At 48.2% G+C, this 24,207-nt stretch overlaps 1 protein-coding gene across 1 annotated transcript in view; it reads right to left on the bottom strand.

Moving 5' to 3' along the window:
- Positions 1-2,419: 2,419 nt before the first annotated feature.
- LOC115144264 (fatty acid synthase) overlaps positions 2,420-24,207 on the bottom strand; it is a 29,852-nt gene continuing 8,064 nt past the window's right edge. The window contains 42 exon segments of the mRNA XM_065002520.1: positions 2,420-4,572; positions 4,646-4,897; positions 5,057-5,155; positions 5,492-5,644; positions 5,753-5,811; positions 6,803-7,030; positions 7,147-7,335; positions 7,836-8,230; positions 8,421-8,512; positions 8,777-8,928; positions 9,052-9,204; positions 9,207-9,255; positions 9,561-9,784; positions 9,892-10,014; positions 10,148-10,267; positions 10,390-10,568; positions 11,064-11,214; positions 11,321-11,524; positions 11,833-11,987; positions 12,200-12,315; positions 12,397-12,561; positions 12,766-13,167; positions 13,258-13,574; positions 13,887-14,090; positions 14,200-14,379; positions 14,533-14,718; positions 15,171-15,251; positions 15,415-15,606; positions 15,899-16,074; positions 16,343-16,458; positions 16,731-16,934; positions 17,121-17,255; positions 17,421-17,515; positions 17,734-17,923; positions 18,225-18,412; positions 18,593-19,079; positions 19,244-19,378; positions 19,574-19,689; positions 21,053-21,175; positions 21,356-21,556; positions 21,681-21,854; positions 22,096-22,248. Of these exon segments, the coding sequence (XP_064858592.1) occupies positions 4,435-4,572; positions 4,646-4,897; positions 5,057-5,155; positions 5,492-5,644; positions 5,753-5,811; positions 6,803-7,030; positions 7,147-7,335; positions 7,836-8,230; positions 8,421-8,512; positions 8,777-8,928; positions 9,052-9,204; positions 9,207-9,255; positions 9,561-9,784; positions 9,892-10,014; positions 10,148-10,267; positions 10,390-10,568; positions 11,064-11,214; positions 11,321-11,524; positions 11,833-11,987; positions 12,200-12,315; positions 12,397-12,561; positions 12,766-13,167; positions 13,258-13,574; positions 13,887-14,090; positions 14,200-14,379; positions 14,533-14,718; positions 15,171-15,251; positions 15,415-15,606; positions 15,899-16,074; positions 16,343-16,458; positions 16,731-16,934; positions 17,121-17,255; positions 17,421-17,515; positions 17,734-17,923; positions 18,225-18,412; positions 18,593-19,079; positions 19,244-19,378; positions 19,574-19,689; positions 21,053-21,175; positions 21,356-21,556; positions 21,681-21,854; positions 22,096-22,248 (7,451 nt within the window). The 3' untranslated portion in view covers positions 2,420-4,434.

Raw genomic sequence — 24,207 nt, forward strand, 5'->3', positions numbered from 1 at the left:
CTTATAGCTGGCTGCTGTGGGACTTTCTACTGGTACCTTCTATCTGACACAAAACACATTACCATATACACAAGCAGTTAGGAAAGCTAAGGCTAAAGTTAAAGTAAAGTTGTGGGACACTGTAAAGTCCATGGAAAATAAGAGCACCTCCTCCCAGCTGCCCACTGCACTGAGGCTAGGAAACACTGTCACCACCGATAAATCCACTATAATTGAGAATTTCAATAAGCATTTTTCTACAGCTGGCCATGCTTTCCACCTGGCTACCCCTACCCCGGTCAACAGCACTGCACTCCCCACAGCAACTCCCCCATTTCTCCTTCACCCAAATCCAGATAGCTGATGATCTTAAAGAACTGCAAAACCTGGACCCCTACAAATCAGCCGGGCTAGACAATCTGGACCCTCTCTTTTTAAAATTAACTGCCGAAATTGTTGCAACCCCAATTACTTGCCTGTTCAACCTCTCTTTCGTATCGTCTGAGATTCCCAAAGATTGGAAAGCTGCCACAGTCATCACCCTCTTCAAAGGGGTAGACACTCTAGACCGAAATTGCTACAGACCTATATCTATCCTACCCTGTCTTTCTAAGGTCTTCGAAAGCCAAGTCAACAAACAGATTACCAACCATTTCGAATCCCACCGTACCTTCTCCGCTATGCAATCTGGTTTCAGAGCTGGTCATGGATGCACCTCAGCCACGCTCAAGGTCCTAAACGATATCATAACCGCCATCAATAAGAGACATTACTGTGTAGCCGTATTCATCGACCTGGCCAAGGCTTTCGACTCTGTCAATCACCACATTCTTATTGGCAGACTCAACAGCCTTGGTTTCTCAAATTATTGCCTATCCTGGTTCACCAACTACTTCTTTGATAGAGTTCAGTGTGTCAAATCGGAGGGCCTGTTGTCTGGACCTCTGGCAGTCTCTATGGGGGTGCCACAGGGTTCAATTCTTGGGTAGACTCTCTTCTCTGTATACATCACTGACGTCGCTCTCGCTGCTGGTGATTCTCTGATCCACCTCTATGCAGACGACACCATTCTGTATACCTCTGGCCCTTCTTTGGACACTGTGTTAACTAACCTCCAGATGAGCTTCAATGCCATACAACACTCCTTCCGTGGCCTCGAACTGCTCTAAAATTCAAGTAAAATGAAATGCATGCTCTTCAACCGATCACTGCCCGCCCGTCCAGCATCACTACTCTGAACGGTTCTGACTTGTGGACAACTACAAATACCTGGGTGTCTGGCTAGACTGTAAACTCTCCTTCCAGACTCACATTAAGAATCTCCAATCCAAAATTAAATCTAGAATCGGCTTCCTATTTCACAACAAAGCATCCTTCACTCATGTTGCCAAACATACCCTCGTAAAACTGACCATCCTACCGATCCTCGACTTTGGCACTATCATCTATAAAATAGCCTCCAACACTCTACTCAACAAATTGGATGCAGTCTAATCACAGTGCCATCCGTTTTGTCACTAAAGCCCCAAAGAGCACCCACCACTGCGACCTGTACGCTCTCATTGGCTGGCCATCGCTTCATACTCATCGCCAAACCCACTGGCTCCAGGTCATCTACAAGTCTCTGCTAAATAAAGCCCCGCCTCATCTCAGCTCACTGGTCACCATAGCAGCACCCGCCTGTAGCACCCGCTCCAGCAGGTATAGCTCACTGGTCACCCCCAAAGCCAATTCCTCCTTTGGCTGCCTTTCCTTCCAGTTCTCTGCTGCCAATGACTGGAACGAACTGCAAAAATCACTGAAGCTGGAGACCCATATCTCCCTCACTAGCTTTAAGCACCAGCTGTCAGAGCAGCTGACAGATCACTGCACCTGTACATAGCCCATCTGTAAACAGCCCATCCAACTACCTCATCCCCATACTGTATTTATTTATCTTGCTCCTTTGCACCCCAGTATCTATACTTGCACATCCATCTTCTGCACATCTACCATTCCAGTGTGTAATTGCTATATTGTAATTACTTCGCCACCATGGCCTATTTATTGCCTTACCTCCCTGATCTTACCTCACTTGCACTCACTGTATATAGATTTATTTTTTCCACTGTATGTTTACTGTATTCGTTTATTCCATGTGTGACTCTGTTGTTTGTCAAACTGCTGTGCTTTATCTTGGCCAGGTCACAGTTGTAAATGAGAACTTGTTCTCAACTAGCCTACCTGGTTAAATAAAAGTTAAATAAAAAATAACAAACAAGGAATGTATGGTCAGTTATACACAGGGATTAACATTAAGGTGTGAAAGGCCAGGAGTATTTTATGATTGCCTGAAGATTATGGTGAGTTGAATAAGCTAAGGAGACCACTTGCAGAGAACTATCAGGACCTGTTGTAGTTGCCTCAATAAGTTTACATAGAAACCAGGCAGACACTGAGGCAGGATGTTAGTGATCGCTCTTTATTTGGACTAATACAATAAATACTGGGAAAAACAAACAAAAAAAAGGAGCACTGTCAATTCCCTCCTTTTTACTGCAGCCAATCACCATGCTCAAATTAAAGCCACCTGACTCTTCATAGACCTCATTAGTAGTCTCAGAGGTCAGTCTGTTGCATTCTGCGATTGGACCCCTGATCTTGAAGGACCTTCAGGGGTCAGCAAAGGTCATGGGAGTCAAAAACAGCTGAAGGTAGAAAGTTGCCTTGTAACCACAGATCTAGGATCAGATTATCCTGCCTACAGTCCAAACATGAACCATTAGGCAGACAGTAAAATATATGTTCCTGGACCAGTGGTTCGAGGTAAATTCTACCTACTCCTCAACAACAAGGCCGTTCTTCAGGTCAATGATTCCACACCCAACGGCACTTGCATTCTGACATCACAAACAAAATGGAAGCTTGGACAAACTACTACTTTTTCAGCGAGACAGTGAATCGGATCGTATTCAGTGGGCACGAAATGGGAGAACATTTTTCGGGAACAGGAAGGTACGAGCTAAATTTATCCAATAAAGAACCCTCATTTTAGTTTGCAAAGCCATTTACTCCATTGTGCCCTCCTGAACACCATAGATTTCACATAACAGTATTTGGGTAGTGCCATACAAGTGATGTTTCATTGCTCGATTTCCTTTCAAACAAGTGCCAAAGCGTTTTGAAGCATTGCATGTGAACAGCAGTAATATTCAAAATATTTAAAACATTAGTCTTATGTAACAATATTTCAGGAACGTTAGAACATTTTGAAGGAACATTGAAGGAAATGAAAAACAAGGTTAATTGTATGATTAGCAATCCATTGTAGCCAGTTACATAGAACAGCATACATTTAAAACAGCAGCAATTTAAATTACTTTGTCAAAGCCAAGATCATAGAAATGTGACCTGTAGATATCCAATCAGTCCTCTTAAAAAGGTGTACTCAAACAGGAAAGGCAACACACCCAGATCTAAACCCAGAATACTGTTGTTTTCAAAAAGTATTTCAGTTCTTAAATGGAAAGACAGATACAGGGAGTCTTATTTCCAGTAAACAGCTGAATAGTTAACTTGATCAAATATAGTGTCAGTCAGATACTTTCAGCCATTTTCCTGCGTGTTGCTACAGTAACCCCTTTAGTTCTCATGTTGGGAAGTTAATGCATTTCTCTGTGTGAACCGACCTTAAGATCAGTGGAACACTACAACAGTCACTGCAAACAACTTGGAAATCAACAAAAATAGGGATCAGAACTTATGACCAATGCTGGTAAACAAAATCCTTTTATACAAAACAACCCCAAACAAAGACAACCATGTAACAATTGTTTCCTCCTAAGCCAATGTCACTTGGTAACAGGTACAGAGCTTGAACAGGTGTTAGACAGGTGAGACAGGAGGCTATGTACACGTGGAATAGTCTGCATCATTAGGGCACTGCTTGGGTTTGGCATGAGATAAAACATGCATGTGCATAGGTAGAGGGTCCGAGTCCACACAACACACCTTCATTACCAAGTTCACGAAACACCCTTTAGCAGACTGGTGGGTTGAGCAGTATCATAACAACAGCTAGGTAGGTTATCTAGGGCTAGGCTACAATCAGTTGGCAACACAGCCAGGCTCACATGCTAGGCTAGCTATAGGGTTGAGCCAGCACATTTCCAGTTGTAGCAGGATTGATTACCAGTACAGAGTTGCGCATCTAACTTTATTCTAACACTCCAAACATGATAAAGAGACAAGATTTAAAAAAAAATTACAAATAAAAGAGAGCGAGGACCTTATTGGTAGAGCACAAACATACAGCACGTTGTTTGTTCCCATGGGAACATACCCTGTGGCAGCGAGCTACGAGCTTTGATAGGTTGGGGGTTGCGTCCATTATATGTATTGCCCAATGGGGTTTAGGTTTGGGGATAGGAGAACTTGGTGCTATTGGGGGAGAGGGCTGGGAGGGGCGGGACTGGTCTAACCCTCCCGGGCACTGACGCGTGGCTCGGCCAATGAGCTATGGATGATGCTACTAATTGACTCCACCCCCTCGCCTTCTAGGAAGCTGCGGTGGTCTCCCTCGATGACGTGGACCGACACCTTACCATCACACACCTGAAGAGGAACAAAGCCTGTTATTATAGCAGTGTGTGCGTGTGCCTGTTCATGCGTGTTAGTGTATACCCACCTCGCTCAGTTTGTAGTCAGCCCCCAGGTTGTCTCCGTAGTCGCTGCTGGCCTTGGCGCGGAGCAGGGTGACGTTGCCGTGGTATTTGGTTGCCGGGACGTAACCGTCGGCAGCCTTGAGTTTGTAGTAGAAGGTGGCGGCAGCGAATCGCAGGGACTCTTTGCTGACGTTCTTATGGCTGGAGGTGATGAGGTCCACCGCCATGTTGACACGGGCCTTCAGATCAGACAGAGGGAGGAGGGTCTCCAACAACTAGACAGAGAGAGCGAGGAGAGGTAAAAGAGGCAGAACAAGACATGTGAGAATTATACATTGAACCAGACTCAAGTATAATGTTAGTTTAATATTATGCCATAGCCAGTGAGTACAGTATGAGTAGAGGCCATTATCTGCGGTTGTAAAGTGTTGTACCTTGTTGTACTCAATGCCAGTGAACTGCTGGATGAAAGCACACAGCGCTTCAGTCTCTGCCTCAGACTCTTTACCAGGGGTCAGCTTGGATTTGTAGCTCTGAAAGGCAAATGGAATACAAACATCAGGTTGACGCTACACATGACCCTATAGTTAGTTCTTAGTTTATAAGTTGACGGACTCTTTTCAAGTAGAGTTCACTGTGAAGGAACTGAGTATGAGGATGTGTGTATGTGTCAGAGTACCCAGTGTAACCTCTCATCTGTGTGTGTGTGTGTCAGTATGTACAGACACACGCGTATCATCGGTGTGTGTGTGTGTGTGTGAGTATCAATACGCTTAAGGTCTCACCTGTGTGTGTGTGTCAGTATGTACAGACAATGCGTATCACCGGTGTGTGTGTGTGTGTGTGTATCAATACGCTTAAGGTCTCACCTGTGTGTAAGCGGCGACGTAGGAGTGTGATCCGTCGAAGAGGAAGAGATAGTCTACGGTTCTACCCTGGGCCTGTAGCTGAGAACACATCTCAAACGCCACGCAGGCCCCAAAGGAGTAGCCGGCAATCCGGTACGGACCCTCCGATTGCACCTACACAAATAAAACATAAGCACAGACCGTTATTTATAAAATCACTGTAATTATCTATCATGTGTGTAAATATATAAATACTAATTAAGTTGTTAGTATCTTTTTTACCTGACGTATACACTCCACATAGTATGTAGCCAGAGACTGTATACTGTCCAAAGGAGCAGCTAGAGAGAGGGGGGGGCGATAGTTTGTTATTAAGATCAAGTTTACAACTTTAGAGAGAGAAAATCAGTGTGATGGCGAGAGAGAGGGACTGTATCAGTGATTGCGAGAGAGAGAGAGAGGGACTGTATCAGTGTGATTGCGAGAGAGAGAGAGAGAGAGAGGGACTGTATCAGTGTGATTGCGAGAGAGAGAGAGAGAGAGAGAGGGACTGTATCAGTGTGATTGCGAGAGAGAGAGAGAGAGAGAGAGAGAGGGACTGTATCAGTGTGATTGCGAGAGAGAGAGAGAGAGAGAGAGGGACTGTATCAGTGTGATTGCGAGAGAGAGAGAGAGAGAGAGGGACTGTATCAGTGTGATTGGAGAGAGAGAGAGAGAGAGAGAGAGAGAGAGAGAGAGAGAGAGGGACTGTATCAGTGTGATTGCGAGAGAGAGAGAGAGAGAGAGGGACTGTATCAGTGTGATTGCGAGAGAGAGAGAGAGAGAGAGAGGGACTGTATCAGTGTGATTGCGAGAGAGAGAGAGAGAGAGGGACTGTATCAGTGTGATTGCGAGAGAGAGAGAGAGAGAGAGGGACTGTATCAGTGTGATTGCGAGAGAGAGAGAGAGAGAGAGGGACTGTATCAGTGTGATTGCGAGAGAGAGAGAGAGAGGGACTGTATCAGTGTGATTGCGAGAGAGAGAGAGAGGGACTGTATCAGTGTGATTGCGAGAGAGAGAGAGAGGGACTGTATCAGTGTGATTGCGAGAGAGAGAGAGAGGGACTGTATCAGTGTGATTGCGAGAGAGAGAGAGAGGGACTGTATCAGTGTGATTGCGAGAGAGAGAGAGGGACTGTATCAGTATGATTGCGAGAGAGAGAGAGGGACTGTATCAGTATGATTGAGAGAGAGAGAGAGGGACTGTATCAGTATGATTGCGAGAGAGAGAGAGGGACTGTATCAGTATGATTGCGAGAGAGAGAGAGGAGGGAGTTTGTTCCTGTGTGTGTACCTTTAGTGCACTGCAGGCCGTAGCAGGGCACACTGAGCTTGGCGGTGAGTGTGTGGAAGGCAGCGATGGAGCCCTCTATAGGGTGGACCAGGAACAGCGGGCGCTCAGCACTCTGCACCTCGTTGAGACGTGAGACAGTGGGACCGTCTGGGTTGACCAGCATCAAACTGAGGTCCGACTCCAACAGAGAACGCACACCTCCCTTCTTCACTGGAGACTGACAGGACTCTGGAGAGACGGAGGGAGAGAGAGAAAAAGTACACGTAAGTCCATGACACACATACGCTTCCTAACTATACAAAGTCATTATTGCTTACAGTGTTTGTGCACACACACACACACACCTGCTGTTCCCGCCGGTTGGCTGGACAGCTCTCGGAGCTTGTTGATGGTGAGCTGTCGGATCTCCCTCATTGCCATGACGATTTCATAATCGCGCTCCAGTGTCTGACGCACCTCCACGCCCATCAGAGAGTCCAGACCCAGATCAGCCAATGAGGCATCAGCATTTAGGCTGCTGACATCACGCACACCTGAAAAGGGGACAGGGGAGAGGGAGAAATAACCAGGGAGTTACACATGGAATGAAAACACCCAAACCAGCTTCAAATTTATTGATATAAACACAACAGCAGCCCACCCATCAGCTGTGATGGGGCAACTTCAGGAAGAATCTAGAGCTGGTTACATGGTGGTGGAGGTGTACAGGTGATGAGTGACATCCCTTCCTCTAGTCCTATCCAGTATGTGAGGCACAGCCTCCACTAGGGGGATATACTACAAAGCAGAATCTATGAGTTAGCCAGCTACCTTGGATAAACAAGCAGAAAAAAAACTACTTCTTTTCTGGTTCATCAAGAAAGCTAAACTGACATACAAATGTGTTTTTGTTGTTCAGTCAATTAGATCATGCTCATTTTAAGGTTAGCTGGCGTACTCCTTGATCCTGCTTTCTAGTACGCCCCGCAGGTCTCTGTCTGGGGTTTGTTATAGGGTTAGTTGTATGGAGGTGTATGGGTGATGAGGGATCTACCCAGTATATGAGCGACAGCCTGCACCAGGTCTCTCTGTCCTGTTCCTTCGCTCTTCACCACGCTCCTCTCTGCCAGCACGAAGCTCGACATCACCGGACGCCGCTCGCACAGGAAGCGGTCCAGCACCTCCAGACAGGAAGTGATGCGCTGCGGGAGAGTCCCGCCCACCACCACGTCGTTGCCGCCCATGGTCTCCAGGACAACACCCACGTCGCCGATGGCGCCCCACTGGACGGCCAATCCGGGCAGGCCGTCGTGGCGTCGCTGCTCGCACACGCGCTCCATGGCGGAATTGGCGTAACCGTAGTTACTCTGGCCGGCGTTGCCGCGGCCGCAGCTCACAGAGGAGAAGGCTACAAAGTAGCTGAGGTCTGGACACAGCTTTCTGGTCACCCTAAGAAAGAGGGAGAGAGGAAGGAAAACCTTTGATTACCTTTGACTGCTTTTGGATTTTCTGTTCCTCCAAAACATTGGATATTGACAGATCCTTATAATGGAAAGACTGGTAAATCTCAGCAGAAGTACAGAAGCACCAGGAGGAGTGATCTCTAAGCTAACTGCTATGCATGTGTGTATCGTCTTACCTGTCCAGGTGGAGGGTTCCGTTGTATTTGGGTTTGTTGACATCCAGGAACAGCTGAGGAGTCAGATTCTCCAACATGCCATCCTTCAACACCTGGTACACATAGACAGGAGAAAAAGACAGGTGAGAGAGAGAGGTAGGTAGGTGAGAGAGAGAGGTAGGTAGGTGAGCGAGCGGGTGAGTGAGGTATGGGAGTTGAGAGAGAGAGGTAGGTAGGTGAGAGAGAGAGGTAGGTAGGTGAGAGAGAGAGGTAGGTAGGTGAGAGAGAGAGGTAGGTAGGTGAGAGAGAGGTATGAGAGTTGAGAGAGGGACAGGTGAAAACAAAAAGCAACAGTGTACAGGTGGGGGGGGCATTACCATGGCGAGGTGGAAGACTCCTCCCACAGGCCCCAGCCTGCAGGCCTCGTTGATGAGTCGCTCCGCCCCCTCCAGGGTGCTGACATCACTGGTGGATACCAACACCTGCACACCCATCCCCTGCCACTCACGCACGCGCTTCGCCTGGTAACCTAGCAACGTGAACCGACATTAAAAGTGACTGGACTATCACAAACAACAAGTCTGCAGCTAATGTAACACCACAATGGCTTTGCTGGTGTGCTACAATAAAGTTCTGAGTTCTTATCTCTTACCGTTGCGGATGCCCGATCTGGAGGTGAGCACCAGTTTGCGGGCGCCTCGCTCCGTCAGCCAATGAGCGAGCTCCAAGCCGAAGCCGCCCAGTCCCCCGGTGATGATGTAAGAGTGGGAAGCAGGGCAGAAGGTACGGCAGATGGCGGGGAGGAGAGGGGCGAGCCCACCGCCTGAGTACCACCACCCTTCTCCTCTGAACGCACCTAGAGACACACATTTACATTTAAGTAATTTAGCAGACAATTAGAGGTTAAGTGCCTTGCCTTGCCTAGATTTTTCAACCAGCAAGCTTTCGGTTACTTGCCCAACGCTCTTAACCTCTAGGGTATCTGCCACCACGTCAGACCCAACACACACCAAGTGGATTGTAATAAACCGTCATGTATCAAGAGTATAATAGGTGGTAATAACAGTGTTATAATAGATGGACCGGTCTAAAAGAGAAAGTTGAGATAGTAAAAGAAAGTGTGAATGGATATGGAAGAGGGGGAGTTGTTGAGTAACTGACCTGCAGCAGGACTTTGCCTATGTGTTTTCCCTGGGCCATGTATCTGAAGGCCTCCTCCACCTGGTCTCTTTCAAACACCGTAGTCCTCAGTGGCTTGACGACACCTCCCACAATGCCCCCCTTCAGCAGCTGGGACACCTCCTCCCACTCCCTGTTCCCTTCCTCAAACAGGGCGTCCAATAGGATCCCATGGAACGCCACGTTCTTCAGGAAGAGAGCCATACCTGAGGGAAACAGGGACTCATGTCAGACATTAGAACAGCTGCAGTGGCACAGTGAGTCAGACACAAAATGGCTGCCATGGAGAGCAGTTGCAGTGCGGTGTACTGACCCAGAGGGGAGTTGTTGGACAGGTCGTATTTGCCGATCTCCAGGAAGCGTCCGTGTCGAGCCAGACAGCGAAGACTGGCCTGCAGCTTCTCTTCAGCCAGGGAGTTCAACACCATATCCACTCCTACAGACAGGATACACAAGAACATGTGAGTGAGTGAGTGGCGTATCATGTTGTATAGTTGGCATGTTTCGTGTGTTTGAGTGAGGCAAGTTTGAAACGGAGCTGATGTTTAAAGCGTGTCTGTGTGTCTGACCTTTTCCCTGTGTGTGTAGCAGGACGTGCTGTTCGAAGGTGGCGTCTCTAGAGTTGGCAAAGGACTCCGAGGTGAGCTGGGGGAAACGCTCCTGTAGGTAGGCACGCTTCTCTGCTGAACCTGAGACAAAGAACACAAAAACACAGGTTACAGAAAGACATCTACGGCTAAATGCACTGACAATTCTGACATTAACAGGCCGAGTGTGTGTGTGTGTGTACCTACAGGTCTCTGGTACTCACCAACAGTAGTGAAGACCCTACAGCGCTGGCTGAGTGCAATGGAGATGGCAGCCTGGCCGACGCCCCCTGACCCTGAGTGGATGAGAACACTCTCCCCTGGGCGGAGCCTGCCTCGGACCACCAGGGAATAGTAGGCTGTGGCGTAGACCACCGGCACCGACGCTGCCTGCTCCAGGGTCCTAGAGAGCGAGAACATAAGTTACTTACAACAATAACTTCGTCATAAAGCTAAACGTCAACAAAAAGTGGAATACTACAAAGCGGGATCTAATTTACGGAAATATTCTGAAATAACTTCACTTTTTCTCTCTCTGAAGTATACACTTGAAATGGGCATGGTCTAATCGACAACAACCAAACACACATAAATATGTTTAGCTTTAATAGTTATTTCTGGTTGTTTATAAAAGTTAGCCGGATAACTCATTGATGCTGGTTTGTAGTACACCCCTCAGTCTGTTAGTCAAGATCCCAAAACAGTGTCTCCCTACGAGGTCGTTTGTGGCTCTGGGCCTGTATTCACAAAGTATTGGAATGCTGATCTAGGATCAGTTCCCCCCTTTTATTCATTATTATTTTGAAAGGCAAAACTGATCGTAGGCAAGCACTTTTACTCAAATGCACTACATAATGTAGGGAATAGGGTGTGATTTGGGGTAGGCGCATTGTTTTACCAGCCATCTGGGATGTCCCAGAGGAAGCGTGTGTCAGCGTCAACGCAGGTGGCCAGGCCTTTAGCAGGCAGCAGCCCCATCACACGCCGACCGCTGGGGTCACGACCCGAGAACTCCATACCCAACATGCACTGCTGTAGGGCCAGGTCACCTACAGAGGGAAATCAGATGTGTGTGTAAAAGACAGAGTGTTCCTTACTGGTATAGCTTCAGAGGCAGTTTCCTAGAGGACATGTCTGTGTGTGTGTGTTCCTTACCTGGGATGGCGTCCGGTGGCAGTTTCCCGGTGGCCAGCATGATGTCTCTGAAGTTGAGGGAGCTGTAGTAGACGTGACACAGCTGCACATGGGGGCTGCTCGCCACAAAATGACGGAGGGGCGAGGCGATCCAACGCAGCGAGGAGAGGTCACCACGGGTCAACACGTTAACGTAAGCCTGCTCTGTCAACTCCTCACTCAGATCTGAGGAGAGAATGAGAAAGAGGTATTAAGCTTTGCAGCATGATCAACAGAAGATTTAGAATCCATTATTGTCCAAGATGAACGTTTTAAATCAGCATATTCTTGAGCCTAGGGCTAGTCTGTGACTATCAGAAAATGTAGTGTTTATCATTAGGGAAGCACTTTCTTTTCACTGCAATTTTATCATCAAGCTCCTATGCAATGACAATGTGTGAAAGTTCTCTCAAGATATCTTATTGGGTGTAACTTTTGAGATCTTGCTAGAGCAAGAACAAGAGAGAGGGGAGATGGTGGTGTGGTTGTCGTACCCTGAGAGATGAGCTGGTGCCTGAACACTCCCCAGTGTCCATCCCTGAACACGTTCATACACAGGTCTCCCTCCAGCACAGACCGCATGGAATTATGGGCAGGCTGCAGGGTGGGCACCGCAGAACATTCACACAGATTGGATACAAATGCACACCTGGAGAGAGAGAATAGAGATGAGGAGAGAGAAGTACAGCATTAGTCTGACTCACTGTATGATTCACAGCCTACCCGAGAGCAAGATGGAGCAATTACCTTTATAATATATACATCTGTGCTTTTAAAACTGCCAATACCAATCCAATCCTTTCAGATCAAGTGTCAAGGGGAAGAGCCAAGGTTTTTTTTCAGACCAGGCTTTAGTCTCACCGTATGCGGCTGCCCCCGGGCTCCTGGCGTAGACAGTTGACCATGCCCACCACCCCAGAGTGACCCTGGGTAGCAGTCAGCCAGACTGGAGAGTCTGAGGGCTCAGCCAACGTTGTCTGGGGGGGGAAGAGAGCGCTGTAAGGGCTTATAAGCACTTATTAAGGAGTTATTAACACAGAGACAGACATTTCCCTCACCTTGAGTGTTTCCACCCACTGGTAGTCCATGCTGTCCACAGGCAGGAAGATGGGCAGTTTGCTGGGTAACCGACGGCGACACAGGAATAAGGCAGAGCCATAAAATGACTTCCTGACAGCCACCAAGTTGAGAGACGCATCAGAGAAGGCTTTCTCCCACTCAGTCTAGAGAAGAGAACAATGACAGTATTAGACATCATAGGTAATAAAATGTTGTCACAAATGAGACTATATGTATGGCCAGTTTATGTATCCTCACTCACTAAACACTGACTGAAGCTAATAGTGTAATGTGTGGCCCTGCTTTAATATCTGAAGGGAGGCTAAGGATTCATCTGGGTATCAGTTTTCTACTGCAGTGTAACTGACCTGGGAGAGCAGTCTCTGCTGGTTGTTCTGACTGTCCTTGGAGGTGAGGAATGCCACCATCTCCCCCAGCGTCTCTCCCTTCAGCAGGGTGTGGAGCATCACAAAGCCCCCCTCCTTGGCCCCCGAGGCCAGGTTCCCCACCACCACCTCAGCCCTGTCCCCCAGGGGACCCCAGGCGTGGTTACACACCACCAGGTCGGCCCCACCGACCGCACCCCCGGGCACAGGGCCCTGCTGGGGGTCCCACTGGGCTGAGGTGACCCCCATGGCATCCAGGGTGGTCTGGTGGGGGGTCAGGAGGTCGAGGGTAGCGGCAGTGGCGACGTAGTCGAGGCGGAGCATGGGCTGGATGTTAAGGAGGGGCACGGCACGGGAGAAGAGATGGCCGTCGTTGGAGAGGGCCTGAGGTGGGGCGAGACAGAGCAGGGGTTAGAGAGGAGGGCGTGAGAGCGAGCGCTCATGACCTCTGCTGTATCACATCTTTGTTCTCACCTCCAGGACTTTGATCTTCCCAGGGGTAGTGTTCTCCAGGGCTGTGTCCAAACAGTGTCTGAGGGCTGGGCCATCCAGTAGACCATGTAGCAGGGGGTCCTGGAGGAGACAACCCCTCTCCTTCTCAACAGTCTGCTCCAGCTCTGACCGCAGGTTACCGTTCAGCTCTAGACCACAAAGCAGGGACAGCAGCCGCAGCAAGCCAGGTTCAGCGGACTCAGGGCTGGGGTCAGCAGGGCCAGACACCCCCCCTAGACCAGGGATGGAGAGCTTAACGCCCTGAGGAGCCAGCTTCTTCTGCAGCTTGTGGATCAGACCTGGAGAGATGCATGAACCAAGGGTCAGACAGAGGGTAATCAATTTAGTACTATGGCCTTTTTAGACTAACAAAATGTCAAGTAATATCTGCCTTCTTTGACATCAGATTTGCAATTTCTCTGTTTACATAGTCTCACGATGTAAGGACAGTCATTCCTTTTTTTTGTGTATGCGTTGTAGAAAGAGAGAATAGTGGGAGAATTGCTACCTATTATTAAAAAATGTTAACTGATTTTAAACATTGAATCTGAAAGCAAAATGACTTCCCACTGTTTGGATGATAAAGGTAGCCAACAAACATGAACTCTAACCTTTGCAGTTCTTGAGCTGGTTTCCCAACTTCTCATTGGCTGACAGGCATTCTGTCTCTAGGTAGGGCACAAACAAAAACTCCTCCAGGGTGGGCGGGCTCTGTTGCTGTTGGCGACGCGGTGCCACCGTGGCGTGGAGACCACAGATTTGCACTCCGCCCGCAACAATGTTGTCAAGGCAACGGTTGACGTGGACGACCACAGCTAGGTGATGGAGAGAAGATAGAAAAACAGTAAAAAAAATAAAACGGCATCCTTAAGTGAATCAAGACGGTGTTTGTGGTGGGCCTGTGTACATGTTTTATTTCAATACCTTTCTTAGCCTCTCCGTATTCAGTGACCCTCTCCTGGTGGACGGTGGGGTCGACACACACAGAGCGGATCCGCGTTGGCAGGCGAAGGCTGCGTCCTGGTAGGCCAACCACGATCATCTGCAGCATGGTGTCCAGGAAGGTCACCCAGTTACCGGTCCACTGCAGCTTCCCACTGTCACCTATAGCCAGAGTCAAGGATAGAGCAGAGGGAAACCAGTCAACCAATAACATAGTACAATCTACAACAAGCCACCATAGCCTACTTAATACTGGGAAGCAACTATTTCATAAAGAGGTTCACAATGGTTTCACTTTTTCTCACACACACACACCTGCATTGTTGGACTCCAGGATGCCCTGGAAAGTCTTGCCGTAGTCATAACCACGGAGACGGAGCTCCTTGTAGATGTCATGGGCTGTCAGGCGCAGTTTGGGGTCACCATCATCCCCGGTGACAGGCTTACCAATCTCAGAGTGGAATGAGTCCAGAGCAGCATCCTCCAGAATGCTCACCTTGCCTGCACAGACAGAGAGAAGTATGGGATAGGTGACTGACTGAGGAGGACCAAGGAGAAAGCATGTCGAGTTTATACTCTCTATTACTATGTCATAAACCTTGAATGGTTGTATACACTAGTTGCTATTTAAGCAATAAGGCACCTCAGGGGTTTGTGGCATATTGCCAATATACCACAAACTCCCGAGGTGCCTTATTGCTATTATAAACTGGTTACCAACGTTATTAGAGCAGTAAAAAAAAAAAAAAAATCATACCTATGGTACAGTCTGATATACCCCGGCTGTCAGCCAATCAGCATTCAGGGCTCTAACCACCCAGTTTATAATATGTAACAGATTGAATGAGTCTATATACACTAGCTATTGCCATGTAACAGAGCACATAGAAGCCATCTTTTACATATCAAACATGTATCTTGGACGCTTATAGGAGAGTATAAAGTATGCGTACCACTGACAGCCAGGTTGCCATTCTCAGAGACCTCAAATCGACTGGTGGCGGGCATGAGACGCACCTCCAACTGGACTGAACCTGACAGCGAGAAGAGGGGAAGGCGTAAGAGAGAAAAGGGAGCGAGACAAAGCACATTGAAAAAAAGGTAATAAATGAACCACAGTAAAAGATTGACAACCCAAATAGACACCCTTGATGTGACAGACAACCAATGATCAAACTCCTCCCCTCCCTTCCTCACCAGTCTTGGGTAAGATGGTGGCCCTGTGGATGGTGACGTCCTCGAAGGTGACAGGGGTGGTTTCCATGACAACGCCAAGGCTCCTCATCAGGGTCCTCCAGGCCAGTACCAGATAACCCGTCGCTGGGTACAGGACACGCCCGTCGATGCAGTGGCCAATCATATAGTAGTCTGGAGACTCTGGATTCATGTCTGCGGGGAGAGGAGATCAACTATGTTATTGTCTGTGTATTCTGTGTCTATACTGTATCGGTGTGCAAAGCTGTCACCAAGGCAAAGTGTGGCTACATTGAAGAATCTCAAATATAAAATATATTTTGTTTTGTTTAACACTTTTTTGGTTACTACATGATTCCATATGCGTTATTTCATAGTGTTGATGTCTTCACTATTATTCTACAATGTGGAAAATAGTAAAAATAAAGAAAAACCCTTGAATGAGTAGGTGTGTCCAAACTTTTGACTGGCACTGTATGTCTCTCACCAATGTTATAGATGGTAGCTGAGGTGGACCCTCCAGAACCAGCAGGGAAGTCCTCAGCCTTGGGGACGTCCCAGGTCTGGGAGTGGTCCCACTGCACCAGAGGGGAGATCAGAGGGGTGCCCACGGGCACCGGGTACTCCACACATGGGTACAGCTGCTTATTGTCCACGTTGATCCTGGACACATAGGAGAGATGCTTGGTATTGAGACATCTGACCCAAATATAGCTTTTTGACATGCATGTTTTAGTTTGTACTAGGGGCTAACAGAGTTTATAAGAGTAAAATAATGGCAAAGGTATGAAGGCCATCTTGCAGTACTGTGAAAATAATATGCACAACACCAGTTAAAGCTATGTGTTTAAGCTACAGTAGGTTGAGAATAGAATCAGTTGCATAATGATGACATCATCAGAGGCGTGGCGTGTCAGCAGCAGGTACTGACCCGTTCATGTAGACCTTGCCAATGTGAGAGAGGAAGAACTCCAGGTTGTTGGCATGGCCTCTCCTCATCAGGGGCAGGATGGAACACGTGGGCTTCAGGCTGCGCTTCAGGATCGCCTGCAGGGGTAGACAGCGCAAGGTTTCACACAGTAATGATGATAAGTATGCTGCATTTTTGTCAGAGGTTGGTGTGTGTGTGTGTTTCTTGGGGCTCCCGAGTGGCGCAGCGGTCTCTTAAATAAGAATTTGTTCTTAACCGACTTGCCTAGTTAAATAAAGGTAAAAACAATTCTATAGCCTGTGTGAGCAGTGTGTGGTGCGGTCTTGAACCCCACAGTCTTATCAGGCCATCCTATGTTTGTGTGTGTTTCTACATTGTGTATACTAACCTGCAGCAGTGCATGTGGTGCTATCTCTACCACCACAGCGTTATCAGGCACCAGGCTCAGGCCCTCCTGGAAGAGGACAGGGCTGACCAGGTTATTACAATGGTAATCTGCTGAGGAGTACAGAGCCAGCGGGCTGTCCCAGTCCTTCTGGGGGATAGATGTACTGATCCACCTGGCAGACCTCTGCTTAGGCTCCTTGATCACCTACAAAGAGAGTGGAGATGGGGTTTCAGTATATTTGGCAGATGACTTGAAATTCTATTCCCAGGCAGGTGGAAAGCAGTCTATTTTTTAAATTCATGCATTTAGTTTCAATTCCTTTCCTGAATTGATTTTTATTTTAAGTGTTATGTTTTGGACTAAGCCACACAGTCATAAACGTCGTCTTACCCTCTTGAGAGCAGCCAGCAGGGCGGGAGCGATGGAGGCCATGTAGTAAGAATGGAAGGCTACACCAGCACTACGAACCTCCTTGGCAAACACACCACTCTCCTTCAGCTCTGATACAAACTTACTCACTGCCTCCTGCATACAGAAAACAAGTGCACCGTGTCAGTGTCAGGCTTTTACAGGACAAAATGTAGCTTACAGACAGAAGTGGTCTCAATAGTATAGTATTAAAAAAAGGGTGTTTAAAAATAGCGCATTAAGCTATTGATAGTTGCAAGGATTTGAACCAAAATGTGTTACCGCAGGGCCAGAGATGGTGACGGTGTCTTCAGCATTGTGACAGGCTGGAACCACACCCTGGGGACACTGAGCCTTACACTCTGCCCATGTCAGCCCTGAGAGAGAGAGCGAGAAAGCGAAAGCGAGGAGGGTGGGGAGAGAGCGAGGAGGGTGGGGAGAGAGCGAGCGAGAGCGAAACCCAAATCAAAGTTTATTGGTGGATACACATATGTTCTCAGGTGCTCCAACAGTGCAGTAATACCTAGCAATAATGGCTGTATGTACATAGGGAAACAGTCTAAGGTGCAGGGTATCCTCTCTTTTTGGTCCTTACCGACTGCAGCCATGCCCCCGGGGGGCAGGTTAGCCTCCTTGATGGACTTCCCTCTCCAGTAGGCTGCCAGGATAGCCTCACTGTGACTGAGGGATCCGTCTGCGTAGCCACAGGCCAGCTCTCCCACACTGTGGCCCACAATGCCGTCCGGCTGCAGACCCAGCTTCTGGAGCAGGTCAATCTGGGCGATCTGAGAGGGGGACAGACAGCGGTTACTTTTGAGCATACTACAATAATATAAATATTATATGCCTTTCAGCAGACGCTTTTATCCCAAGCGACTTACAGTCATGCGTGCATACATTTCTCACATGCTCTACCAACAGCCACACAGGACCATCTTAAATGGTCATCTTCATGATTGCCTTTGATATGTCAGAGGCATTGTGTGCTTTTTGTCTGTGCAAATAACAGACAGTAGTCCTATTTCCAAAGCTTTTTGGTTTCAGTGCCCCCCCCCAACCTTAGTTAAGATGGCTGCTCTGCTGTACCTGTATGGCGGCAAGGCCTACGAAGGCTTGGACCGTGTCCTCGAAGGTGCTCTCATCTGCCTCCATGAGCAGACTGGACACACACATCCCCGTGTCCTTCAATGCTATGTCCGAACGCAAGATGGACTCCCTGAACTCTGGCAGCTGCATCAGACTGCGGCCCATCCCACCCCATTGGGTGCCCATACCTGAGATACACACACAAGTGTTAACACACACCTTTCTCCTGAACCACTGCTTTCATCATTCGAGGTAGAAGTTACCCTAAACCACAGATCCTGGATCACATTAACCCCCAATCCTAACACTAACCATTAGGCTGAGGCTTGAATAAACTCCTCTCTCCTAACCCCTGTCTTCTCTCTTACCTGAGCAGATGTACCACAACGGTCTGGGCGTGGCCTCAGTCTTCTGCACCTCTGTGACATCATCCTTGGAGCCAATCAAAGTGTAGCCCCTGTAGGGCATCCCCGCCGTGGGTACCCCAGACACCTCGTTCAGCAGACACAGGAAGTTGTCGTCGCCCGAGTGTTCCTTCCCCTTGCTGAGGAGGGCGGAGACAGCCTCCTCTGTGCGGCCGCAGGCCTGGAGGAGCCTGGGTACTTGAGAGGACACAGAGGGGGTCTTGGGGGGCACTTTAAAGCTTTTTGGTGTGTTGAAACCAGGGGGGCGGAGGATCACGTGAACGTTAGAGCCGCCAAATCCGAAAGAGTTGATGCCAACGATGCCGCCACGGACTGGTATGGGCTCGTTGACGACGCGGAGGCGGCCGTCACTAAGGGCAGGGATGTCTGTGTTGGGGCTGTTGTAGTGGATGTTGGGAGCCCACACACCTCGCTCCAGAGACAACACAACCTGGAAGAGGGGGAGAGCGAGAGAGAGACGGGGAGAAAAATATGGAGGGAGAGAGAGAGACAGAAAGAAAAGTGTGTTAGTGCTGGACTTGCCTGCACATATTGGGACTTTAGAACACTTTTTTGTCCTGTATGGAGGTTAGCCCAGACCATTCCAGTTCTTACCTTGGCCAGCGCGGCCAGGCCAGAGGCAGGCTCTGGATGGCCCATGTTGGACTTGGTGGAGCCAATGAGCAGTGGGTCACGCTTTGAATGACAGAACACACTGACAATGCCATTCACTTCCTGCGGGTCGCCGACCTGGGAGGAGAAAGGACGGAAGTCACCAAGTGAAACAAATACTGAGGGAACCAGATGTATCAGGGGGAGGAATGTGACAGAACACCTTCCACAGAACATTACGTTATTGGGTGTGGTGGTGATATGAGCCAACAACAATGAAACAAGTGTTGTGTGTGTGTGTATATAGATAGATAGGTGTGTGTGTGTGTTCACCTTGGTCCCGGTGCCGTGGGCCTCAATGTATTCCACCTGGTCAGGTGTGATGTTGACCTCCTGGTAGAGAGAACGTACCAGCCGCTGCTGCATCTCACCTGAGGGGAACGTCACACCTGGGAAGAACACACCAATCAATACATCACTTCATTTAAACAATTATTTTGTAGCCATTCAGATTACTTTTAGGTAATTTGGTATAACAAATGTCACCGACGTGCACTACCACGAGTGGCTAACAGCGGTGAAGGGTAAGGTTGCCCGTGGACGCTGATCTCGAGTCAGTTAGCATTTTCCACACTAATGGTAAAGGCTAGGGGTGATGGAGGGAAAGCTGATCCTAAGATCTGTACCTTGGGAGGGAGGGGCATGGGAGTGAAGTGTGGTATTGAACATCCTAAAACGTTGTGTGTGTGTGTGTGTGTGTGTGTGTTCCAGTGTTACACTCCAGAGAATGTGTCTCCTCTTCAGCTAGGTCGTATATGAACACATGCCTGCAGTGCTAAATGTGTGAGGAGTGATTGAGGGAAAGGTTAGTGTGTGTGTGTGTGTGTGGATTACACCACATTAATGGGTCTACATTTCAAAAAGAGTTGTATCTGGCCGGGTATTAGCTAGATTACACCACAAACACAGATTACAGGGGAGCTCCACGGGGGCGTCAGGAAAACACAGATTACAGGGGAGCTCCACGGGGGCGTCAGGAAAACACAGATTACAGGGGGGTTCCACGGGGGCGTCAGGAAAACACAGATTACAGGGGGGTTCCACGGGAGAGTCAGGAAAACACTGGGTTTTTAGCTGCCACACTGAACGTGGAACTTTTTGCCAGCGTGAGCAAAGCCACTAATTTATCAAGTGTTCTCGGGGGCGCGAGTCACACGTCAAATTCTTGAAAATAGAACCAGAGTGTAATTTTACGCTGAGTAACACAAGCCTCTCATGGAGCCATGCTGCGTACGCCCAGGTTTCGTTTAAATTAATAGGAGTGTCTCACGTTAGATAAAAGTTACGCATCTAGTGTAGCGGGCCTGTTACATTGAATAGAGACTTAAAAAGTGGTGCTATTTCTCCAAGGGGTGCGTAGTGGGTCAGTGAGGCCTCACAACCTATTGGGCAATAGGCCAAAAGACATTGTGAAATGCAACTGAATTGTTTCTCCACAAAAATAACATTTCTACCGAGCTACTGCTTGGCATTTACAGTACAGGACACTTACGTAAGCCAGGCCACACGTTGGTGTGAGAAATATAGTGGAAACCATATGCAATCTACCAGAGGGTTATGCAGAAATAAAACCATGTTGCTTACAGTCATCAAATCCTTATAGATCTGGGGAAAGTTAAGGGGTAGGGGCTGGAGATGTATATCAGACCAGGACTGCCTCAGTGCCTTGGGGATAGGGGCTATGTCTAGGGTTTCATTCCAGACAGGGCAGGTACCCTCCGTGGTGTGTTATATAATGGGGTGTCGGCTCACCCTGCTCCTTGTATCCGTCAGTGTTGTTACCAGCGTTGAGTATCGTGGCATACACTCTCTTAGCCATGGAACGTCTGGTCAACAGTACCGCCACCGCAGCCTCCGAACGGCAGTAACCGTTTCCTGGGGGAACACAGAGAGGAGCGCACCAGGAAGTAACGTTAATGCGCTTTCAGGGTCGGACCAGGAAATAGTGCTGCTGTATGTGGGTGTGCTTTCAGCATGAGAAGCATTTTATCTTCAACATTTAGTTCTGTACTTTGCGATTTTTTTGAACACGATCCAGGTCTCTCCCTCTCTTACCTGAGGAGTCAAAGGACTTGCAGGTTCCTTCCGGACTGAGCATGCCCAGCTTCATGAACTGCACAGAGGTGTTTGGCTTGAGCAGCAGGTTGACCCCGCCCACCAGGGCGGCGTCACAGTGTCCGTGGCGAATGGCGTTGAAGGCATTCTCCAGAGCCAGTAGGCTGGAGGAGCAGGCGGTGTCGATGGCTGTGCTGGGGCCTGGAGGGACAGAGAGAGGAGACAAAACTCAGGAGACTGTAGCGTTAGGGATAGATTAAGACAATTGATACCATGTGACAAAACTGCTTGAGAGAACCCACTGCCGTGTTAGATGAGATCATACCGTTGAAGTCAAAGAAATAGGAGAGTCGGTTGGCGAACATGGCACGCTGGCAGCCCGTCATGCTGTATCCTAGCAACTCCTCTGGGTCTCTGCTGAAGGCCTCGCCCGCCTCCGAGCCACTCACTCCGATGTAGACGCCTGTCCTGCTGCCACGCAGCTCTGTCGGATTCAGACCTGTACACACACACACACACACATTACACCAATGAATCTCACACACACAGGTCTATAAAAACTTTAAAACGTTAACTTTGTGACATGTGGGTAATCTAATCTAAATGTGTGGATGACAGGAAGAGTAGCTGTTGTGATAGTAACAGCTAATTGGGATCCAAATAAACAAATATATTTGACTTGGAATCTTTACACAGTTTTCCCAAATAAAATCTACTCATCCATCCACCCCTCTCCTCACCTCCGTCTACAATGGCTTCGTAGGCGATCTCTAGCATGAGGCGTAGCTGGGGGTCCATGGTGTGGGCCTGTTTGGGGTGGACCCCGAAGAACGCAGCATCGAACCGACTGATGTCCTTCAGCTTGCCGTTCCTCTTTGGAAGACCGTACAGACCTGGGAATGAATGGGAATGACAAGTGGAGCATTGAGGGATAAATAACCGGATAATTGGGTTTCCCCAGACAGCATGTGTTCTACCGGTAGTCACTGACTGACTGGATAACCTGGATAATTCCCCCATGAATGTAATAGTGAACATATTAATTCAAGTAATCATTTTACACACAATCTAAAGCAGGACTACTCCTTCCTCTCAGTAATTCTATGCAGACAGCAAACAAGGGCCTTTCCTCTCCTCCCTTATTTTCTCCATTCCTTTTCTCTCCTCCCTCCATCCCTGCTTTTCCCACCTCTCCTGTGGTGTGTGGTCTTAGGGGCGCCGTTCGCCCGGAGCCTTTTAGTACATGAATGCGAGCTTTAGCTGGTTGCCAGGCACTGACTGATGAGAGGTGCTATTCACAGAGAGAGGAAACAGGAGAGAGAGCAGAGGAGAGAGAGAAACCAAGCAAACGAGGGAGTAAGAGAGTGAGACAGCTAGGAAGGTGAGACGGGGCTAAGAAGAAAAATATGGGGAGAAAGGCAGAAAGAGAGAGAGACCGAGCAAGAAAGAAAAACTGAGTGAATTAGGCAGAGCCAGAAAGAGTACGAGAAATAAAGAGGAAGGAGAGAGAGAGAGAAGCTAAACAAGACAAGCCAAGGAGTAGCAGTGCCAACAGCCCAGCACCTCAGCCAGGTGGTGAAAAGCAACAGCAAGCAGAGCAGGGCAGAGCACTGACAAGACACCTTCAGCGACTACAGAGCACCTCTTACACATCAGAGGCTCATCGTACAGCTAACGGCTACCAGCGCTCGTTTGGGTTCATGTGGGTTGTGATCAATGATGCTATGTATCGGCCATTGAGAGGGTTCGAAGCCACATTGGCACTCCATAGTAGGAGCAGTCTGGAATTCTACAGTATTTCAAATAAATTGACAATATTAAATGTATTTAAGTATGTTTTTGTTGTAGTGGGGACAAGAACATTAGTTATAAAAAATTTAAAAAGATTTTTAAAAAGTTAGATATTTTTTGTTTAGCTCACATAATCAAATTATACACAGAGTATAGAAAACATGAAGAACACCTGCTCGTTCCATGACAAGATGAATCCATGTGAAAGCTATGATCCCCTATTGATGTCACTTGTTAAATCCACTTCAATATCAGTGTAGATGGAAGGAGACGAGTTTAAGAAGGATTTTTATGCTCAACAGTTCTGTGTGGGAAGCATTAGACTCAACATAGCATCACTGTGGAACCCTTTTGACACCCTGTAGAGTACATGCCCCGATTAATTGTGGCTGTTCTGAGGGCAAAGGGGCGGGGGTAACTCAATATTAGGAACGTGTTCCTATTGTTTTGATGAATGCCAAGATGATGAATGCCCCCCATCAACCATCTAGGTGTATATAACTCAGCAAAAAAAGAAACACTCACTGTCAACTGCATTTATTTTCAGCAAACTTAACATGTGTAAATATTTGTATGAACATAACAAGATTCAACAACAGACAAACCAAGTTCCACAGACATGTGGCTAACAGAAATGTAATAATGTGTCCCTGAACAAAGGGGGGTCAAAATCAAAAGTAACAGTCAGTATCTGGTGTGGCCACCAGCTGCATTAAGTACTACAGCGCATCTCCTCATGGACTGCACCAGATTTGCCAGTTCTTGCTGTGAGATGTTACCCCACTCTTCCACCAAGGCACCTGCAATTTCGGACATTTCTGGCTGAAAGGCCCTAGCCCTCCAATCCAACAGGTACCAGACGGGAGAGATCCGGGCTCTTCGCTGGCCATGGCAGAACACTGACATTCCTGTCTTGCAGGAAATCACAAAGAGAATGAGCAGTACGGCTGGTGGCATTGTCATAATGGAGGGTCAGGATGAGCCTGCAGGAAGGGTACCACATGAGGGAGGATGTCGTCTTCCCTGTAATGCACAGCGTTGAGATTGCCTGCAATGACAAC

Source organism: Oncorhynchus nerka, linkage group LG16 (assembly GCF_034236695.1).
Source record: "Oncorhynchus nerka isolate Pitt River linkage group LG16, Oner_Uvic_2.0, whole genome shotgun sequence".
Classification (NCBI taxonomy): domain Eukaryota; kingdom Metazoa; phylum Chordata; class Actinopteri; order Salmoniformes; family Salmonidae; genus Oncorhynchus; species Oncorhynchus nerka.